This window comes from Gymnoscopelus microlampas, assembly GCF_963454915.1.
Source record: "Gymnoscopelus microlampas genome assembly, chromosome: 11".
Taxonomy (NCBI): domain Eukaryota; kingdom Metazoa; phylum Chordata; class Actinopteri; order Myctophiformes; family Myctophidae; genus Gymnoscopelus; species Gymnoscopelus microlampas.
In genome coordinates, this window is record NC_139948.1 from 14,299,305 (window position 1) to 14,307,624 (window position 8,320).

Below are 8,320 nucleotides of genomic sequence, written 5' to 3' on the forward strand. Positions count from 1 at the left end.
TCTTGCTCAAGGACACATTGACACATTGCTAGCCTGGAATAGGCTCCATGCACAGCAGCCATATTGGAAGGAAATTGGGCCTCTTCTTACTTCCTTCACAGGTGTTACCAATGATACTAATGAAGGCTCTGTTCCATTTAGTGTAGCACAGTGGTTCACAAACCTTTTAATTGCAAGGACCCCCATAACTCTCAGAGTTACACACCCGCAAGGGGCCATTTGGAACCCTCTCAAGTGTTTCTAGTGAGCAAACATGCACAATATCAGCACCCTGACTCTGTTTGACCAGAATGGAACAGAGCCTTAATTAGTATCATTGGTAACACCTGTGAAGGAAGTAAGAAGAGGCCCAATTTCTTTCCAATATGGCTGCTGTGCATAGAGCCTATTGAACCTGGGACAACCAGGGACTCTGGCTCCCCAGACATAGCCTGGTTCCAGACAAATCTGCCATTGAAGAAAAATAATTGCCCTCGGCAGATTAGGTCTGGCCCCTCTCAGTTGAGATTGGATTTCTCTCCCTCCGAAGTTGTGAGGGACCAATCAGGGCCCAGTATGCAAATATGGGTCGGGTTTATCACCAGCGGCATTTTTTTGTATCCATACAGAGATTCCAGACTAATGTACTCAGTGATATTAGTCTGGCAATGCCAGGCTACCCCAGGCGGCTCTCACCAATTCCGGGTATGTGCACATTCACTTGTTAAAGATAATTCTTGATTCTATACTTTCAAAACAAAATGACTACTGGCCTGTGCAGTGCCCTGCTATCGATTATTGCTACTTAGTAGTAGTAGTTCTGCTGCCAGTTGACAAAGTAATCATTGTATCCTTTGGCTCAATATACTGAACCTTTGAGATAAAAATGATAACTCTGTCTGTTGTTATCAAGTGAACTCATTGTCAAGAAACCAAACCACCATTCTGATTCATTTTTCTGTTTGTTTTCCCTCATATTTATTGATACAGAAGATTGTAAATTCATTGGTATGTCTACACATTCGTATTAACTTTATCATAAACAAAGTGAGGACAGAGTGGACAGTGAATACAGGTTTATTAGTATAGGCCTAGTAGTTTACCTTCTTTACTGAGATTTTATTCTAAAGCTTTAAAAAACAAATCATATCATACTTTCCCCTCAACCCTCTTTCTCACTTTACATTCAGTTTACACAGTAACAGCATCATGTTCCACTCCATTAGATCACTTTAATTTATGCTCCGTTGTACAGCGGTGTCCCTCTACAAAAACAGATCTACAAGATCACAACACGGCACATTCGCAACGCCTTGTGAGTTTGGTGCGTGACACTGTCATACAACGAAGGATAAACCAGGTTGACCTTCCCAGCCATCTGCCATATAAATACCATCGGGAATAGATTTTTACCATGAACTCTCTCTCCCCTCTCTTTCATGTTCGTTTCGTTTTTGTTTTAGAACTTCCTGCCAGTACAAAACATTGTGAGGTGGTGATGGATGTCCCAGATAAACAACTATTTTCTGAGCTTTTCACTGCCACACACACACAACTGTATGCAGGGAAACCTCTGTTTGCTGGCTCAGACCGCCCTCTGCTGGACACAACAGGCAGTGGCTTGCTGATCAATGGCGTTCATCATAGTTTTTACCCTCAACTATTCATACTACTTGTCCTCACATGACCCGTCCATCTGGCTCCACTTAGCATTATTCCTGTTTTTGGTACTACGTTTCATATTAGTGGTGATCCCCATCATTTCCGTCTGTGTTTATGGGTTTATTGGAGCAATATACCTAAAGTATGGGACAGAGGTTAGTGATCATATTGTATATGCATTACATGTTAAACATTAAGGAAGTGACGCTGGCTCACTTTGAGTAAAGCTGGGTTGATGTAAAGGCCTACAGCAGTCAGGAGAAGGTACAGGAAGAAGCTTATTGATTGTCACTGAACTCTATGCAAAAATAAAATATACTGTAGGCTATATAGATACAAATAGAATTGTGCTTGTGGGCAGACAAATGCATGTTGAGAAACCAGAAGGAAAGACATACATTGACCAATAGTAAATGAATGGACAAAACAGCGTTTGTCAGTCCTCTATCTTGCTTGTAAGTGGATGGATACCAACGTCAATCACTGAGAATAATATGAACTAACACCAAATGGGACCCCCAATGCATGGGCCAATACAAACAGAGCCCCAATGTCCTCAAATATTAAAGTCACAGTGTTCATAAGAGTCTTACAATGCAGTCTGGGTTGTGACGATGACACTTTTACTCATTTTCTTTTTTTTCTTTTAAATACAAAAATAACTAACCCCCCCACTTGTGTCAAAAGAAAGGGGGGACCACAACGAGGATAGAATGAGAGGGGCTTTGTGGAAAAGAAAAAGGACAAGTTATAAGAAAATGAGGAAAAACTCTAAAGTATGCAAGGCTTTTCCAAAGCGGATTTCCTTCAGTTGTAAAAGTGTGCAAAAAGTAAGAACAGGAACTTTACAAGTCGGCAGTCCATCACCTGGGAGCTCTCTGAGGCTTGCAGAAATGGCTCAAACCTTTGTAAACCATCATTATTCTGTGCTTTTCTTCATGCGTGGTGGGCTGAGCTGGGAACAAATTGTGGTCTCGGTTGTGGTCATATTTGAGAATATTGTTTCCTGGGATTAAAAAGAGAATGTTCCACAACAGAAATACCCATCAAATACAAAAAGAGCAAAGAGCTCCCAGCGTTTGTATTTCCAAAGGATCTTTGAAGTGACCTCGGGAGGGGGAGGAGGACAATGTCTCAGAAGTTGCTGAAGAGCTGATATTTCATGTTCCAGTCCATCTGTGGCGCCCTCTTCTTGGCTCTCTTGGCGTGGGCCTTCTCCTTGGCTTCGGCCGCCGTGGGGCTCAGACGCAGGCCGATCTCAGAGAACGGGTCCAGGAGTCGGCCACCATCATCTTCCGCCAGCTAAACAAGACGTATCCAGAGAGAGAGAGAGACACAGGCATTAAGGTTACTGGAAATGGTAATAATTTGTGGCAGACGTTTGTGGCTTGGGTAGCTAGTGGAAGAGCTTCAGTTTCTATCTAATCTAATAGCTTTGATGATTCTTTGACAACACACTGTAGTATAATATGTAGATTTTTGAAGACATAGCATAGTATGCAGTTTGTTGCCCACATATGGCCTTTCTTTGCCTACATCATCATCCGTTTTTACGTCTCCCGTCCAGGACAGGATTCTTGGCTCAGATCTGAACCCATTTGATTTGGCGTTAGGAAGCCGTTGCATGCGACCGCATGCCCTTGCTGACATCGACCCCAGGCAGGGTTCGAACCCACAAGCATTCCACCCGAAAGGCTTGAGCTCAATAATATTGTTTATTACTATAGCATACTAATAAAGAAATGGACTAAATTGAAATAAATGAATGAATAAATAAAATAAATACAAGACATGTCTTCAAAAAAAATTTAAAAGGTCAGTGACAAAATGGGCGTGGCAAGATGACAATTTCTTTAATCTTTATTTGATACATGCCTTATTTTAACAATCTTAATAATGCACAGACACAGAGTGCACAGCCTGGACAAACCTGTCTGCCTAGAGAGGACAGGCTGTGCTCTCACTGCAGTCAATGCCAAATTCTAATATTTAAAATCTTGCTCACTCGCTCCCTCACACTCGGTCACTCCAGCTTGAGCCGGAAATAGTTTTGCCCCAATTGGTAATTTGCTTTTTAGAGGAACCGACACACACACCCACACCCACACCCACACCCACACACACACACACACACACACACACACACACACACACACACACACACACACATTTAACTAAAAAGTGTTGCTGTATCGGTTTGTTGAAGAGAGACACATTTTCGTAATGCTGAACGAGCAAAAAGAGGGACGCGGTCAGGATTCCATTCATAAATGTAATTGTGTGCATCCTGGCACTTCATTCACTATTTCAGGAACAAATGGCTTTGCACAACAATGTTAACTATAAAGATAACGATGTGGCCATCCACATTGATGAATTGTCTATTCTTCTATTCTGTACTATTCTATACCTGCATATTATTCTATGCATGTATATTTTCATCCACGGCTCTGGTTCCAGTGATCCAGCTGTGTGACGCGTCATAAGTGATCGCGGAATTTGCCGTTGCCTGGCAGAGACCTGTGCTCCTCGGAGCACAGGTCTCTGCCTTCTAGTTTTTACTGCTTTTACTGTTTTTTTCACTGAATTTAAATGTTAATGTTTCATATAAAGCACGTTGAATTGCCTTTTTGAAATGTATTTCCTACAAATCCAGGGTAGGAAAGTTACACAATGCAGCTTTAAATTCTGGAGTATTTCAACTTTGCTAACTAACGGCTAACATACAAAAGAACACTTCAACAGTACTAAATAGTGACAGAGATGGTGTAGTGGTCTAATAACCAGACTTCACTTCACTAACTCAAAGTTAACATAGAAAAGAATGCTTCAACTGTACTAAACACATCTGCTGACATTGACTGAATGAACTTGTAGTAGTCTAATGATCAGACTCTCAGTACAGAGATTCCATGTTCAAATCCCAGTCCTCCTATAGTAGTTCAGTGCTGGAGTATTTCAACTTAACTTCACTAACTGAAGGCTAACATACAAAAGAATGCATAAACAATACTAAGACACATCTGCAAAGTGTGGCTGAGTGATGGTATAGTGGTCTAATCATCAGACTCTCAGCGAAGAGATCCCATGTTCAAATCAATGGAGAATAGAAAGAAATTCTAAATAATCAAATTCAATGATACCCTCAATAGAACCCTCCTTCATGGGGGGGGGGGGGGGGCATTTCAATTAGGTGCTCTTGAGGGGTGTTTGTGTTACTTTCCTATTAATTCTTATATGCCAGTTTAATATATTCATTGTGTTTCCATACAGTATCGTGGTCAGTATCATGTCAGTATCATGGTCACATGATACTGACCATTAACCATTCAAAAATGCCATGCTACACTATGTTTAATATATTCATTGTGTCTCCATATCGTGGTCAGTATCATGGTCAATGTAAGAACCATAAAAACAAAAACCAAGCTACACTACTGTATGTCGTCCAATGTAAAAAACATTTAAAAATGCCATGCTACACTATGTCGTCCAATGTAAAAACCATAAGAAATGCCATGCTACACTATGTCGTCCAATGTAAAAACCATAAAAAATGCCATGCTACACTATGTCGTCCAATGTAAAAAACCATAAGAAATGCCATGCTACACTATGTCGTCCAATGTAAAAACCATAAAAAATGCCATGCTACACTATGTCGTCCAATGTAAAAACCATAAAAAATGCCATGCTACACTATGTCGTCCAATGTAAAAAACATTAATGCCATGCTACACTATGTCGTCCAATGTAAAAACCATAAAAAATGCCATGCTACACTATGTCGTCCAATGTAAAAAACATAAGAAATGCCATGCTACACTATGTCGTCCAAAGTAAAAACCATAAAAAATGCCATGCTACACTATGTCGTCCAATGTAAAAAACATAAAAAATGGCATGATACACACAAAAAAAATCATGCTACACTATGTCGTCCAATGAAAAAAACATGAAAAAATATGCCATGTTACACTATGTTAAAAATACCATGCTACACCAATATAAAACTCATTAAAAATGCCATGCTACACTATGTAATCTAATGTAAAAAACACTATGTTGTCTATGTAGCTGCGGAACATTTCCGCTTAATGAACTCTGACAGTATAAAAATGGACCCAGTCTGTATGAAAACACTGAAGCCAAAGTCTAAGGGAAGTCCAAAGAAGTCCAAGAAAGAATTAACTACTAGAGCAGTGGTTCTCAAACCTTTTAATTTCAAGGACCCCTATAACTTTCAGAGTCACAGACCTACAGGTATAAGGGTCCACCTGGAATCCCCTCAAGGAACTCTGAGGGTCCCTTTGAGAACCACTGGGCAAGAGAATGACGGCTTAAACACTTTAAATATTCAGCATGACACATGCCATATTTGCTTGTAGCTGCAGTGGGAACTCTATCTATGTTTATGCCTGATTCATATAGTGAACTCTATCTATGGTTATGTCTGAGTCATATAGTGAACTCTATATATGGTTATGTCTGAGTCATATAGTGAACTCTATATATGGTTATGTCTGAGTCATATAGTGAACTCTATCTATGGTTATGTCTGAGTCATATAGTGAACTCTATATATGGTTATGTCTGAGTCATATAGTGAACTCTATATATGGTCATGTCTGAGTCATATAGTGAACTCTATCTATGGTTATGTCTGAGTCATATAGTGAACTCTATATATGGTTATGTCTGAGTCATAGTGACGACTGACGAGTCGACTTGTTATTTTCACTATCTTTGTGCAACACTCTTGTATGATGAAGTAGGGCATTCATGTATGAAAAAAAATAGATATATCAAGGTTTCTGCCTGACAGGGACGATATACAGTAGAGCTTAAGTATGCCCATTCACAAGCACAGGACCAAATGCATAATAATGTAAACACAAGATATCCCCAGTCACCTGTGTGCTGTTTCCCTGGCTGCTGAGGTCAGAATGCGTTGACCTGATGGACTGTGAGGCGGAGCTGCCATTGATCTGAGGGCTGGGTGAGCCGTTGGATATGGACGGGTCATAGTCTGTGGAAGCATTGTATCACAAACATTGTCTATGACTAGAAAGTAATAATATTGCTTTGTATTTTAAGTATATATATTTATTTTTTTAAACAACAACAACAACATCTGATCTCATCAGCTGCTATGTGGACATACCAAAGCTGGTACATACTGTACCAGCTGGATTATGCTACATGTGTATGTAGAATACATTTGACCCACTTTACCTGTAAACCTGTGATGTGACTAAGTTCTGATTCTGAACAACACCAACAACAATAATAATTATTATTATCATTATCACCATACATATTTTGTGTCATATTAGGTTACAAGTATAAACTCAATACTGAGTGTAACACGACACAAGAGTACCCCAGTGCATTTGGGGTAGTGTAGTCTTACCTCTGAGATGGCAGACGGTTGGGACGATGCCCATCCTCTTGAAGTGTTCGTCTGTGTCCGGGTCCACCACCAACAACCTGGTCTCATCTCCGGCGTTCTTTATGAAGGCCACGACCTCTGCATGGCGCATGCTCTCAATGTTCACTCCATTCACCTGGGACAGGAAGGGAGAGGAACAAAACAGAAACCATTCAGTTTTAAATGATGCATTTTGCTTTGTTGCGCATCTTGCACTAATTACATATCGTCGGTGTCCAGGACGAACCAGCTAACTCCATTTTCATCTTTTTTTTTTTTTCATAAATCGACGCTATTGAACTCTTCACATCTGTGTAAAACATCTAAACATTTGAACCAATGAAAAGAATTAAAAAGCGCCTCAGACGAAAACTCCCAACTCCATTGGATCCTCAAACTGTCCGTCAAAAACAAACAACTCCCCCCTCTCCACTACACAGTGCTACAGCACAGCATTAGCAGTGCGCGGTGCGCAGTGAACGAGGAGGAAGAACACGTAAACAGACTCCCCGTAGTCTGTTAAAACTATGCAGTGTACCTGTTTATCAAACAGCACTGACGCTAATGTTATGAAAACAAGTCATTATATTTCTAAAATCTATGAAGAGTTTAATGAGGAGAGCATTGTGATAAGATTAGAAGAAAGACGTTCATAGCATTTCTGTCGCGCTAGTGTTCTACTACCTCTTAGCAGAAGTTATTGTAATATTTAAAGTCCTGTTTATTGTTGTAGGCCTACGTATATAATAAGTGTCATGAAGCATCAGGGCATTAATTCACATGTTGTTGTGATGTATTGTGAGCTTGGAGATCCATTGTTAGCTTTTGGGAATCTGTACCCTTTTGAAACCTCTCTCAGCAGCGAGTGGAGCTACTGTTGTTTGGACTCCCATTTCAGCTTGATTTCTGCTCGTCTGAAACTTCTAACTCCACTCGAGCTGGGTAAAGTGTTGATTTACCCGCGATTTGGGTAAAGTGTTGATAATATAATGACACATGCAAGTATCTCACAATATATACAGTCACTATACCAACTTTGACGAGGTAGTATTGCTTTGTTTTAAAAATATAAGGTTTTCTTCATTTTCTTAAAAACGTATATCTTGTTTTTTCGTTTCCTGAACAATGAGCGTTTTGAAGTTAGCAGTTTCGGGCTGGACAGCAGAGATATAATTGTGGTGTCCTGAATAGCGTGTTAGCAGTAGATATATAAACTAACATTACATGCAGCAGAGCTGAATTCAATAT

General features: G+C 40.1%; 1 protein-coding gene across 2 annotated transcripts in view; it reads right to left on the reverse strand.

The window, feature by feature from the left end:
• Nucleotides 1-956: 956 nt before the first annotated feature.
• LOC311055235 (Na(+)/H(+) exchange regulatory cofactor NHE-RF2) overlaps nt 957-8,320 on the reverse strand; it is a 56,893-nt gene continuing 49,529 nt past the window's right edge. For both annotated transcript variants that reach the window (XM_084071359.1, XM_084071358.1), the window contains exons 4-6: nt 7,055-7,208; nt 6,555-6,670; nt 957-2,943 (exon numbers count right to left, since the gene is read on the reverse strand). In XM_084071359.1, the coding sequence (XP_083927485.1) occupies nt 2,776-2,943; nt 6,555-6,670; nt 7,055-7,208 (438 nt within the window). In that variant the 3' untranslated portion in view covers nt 957-2,775. The remainder of the gene's footprint in view (nt 2,944-6,554; nt 6,671-7,054; nt 7,209-8,320) is intronic.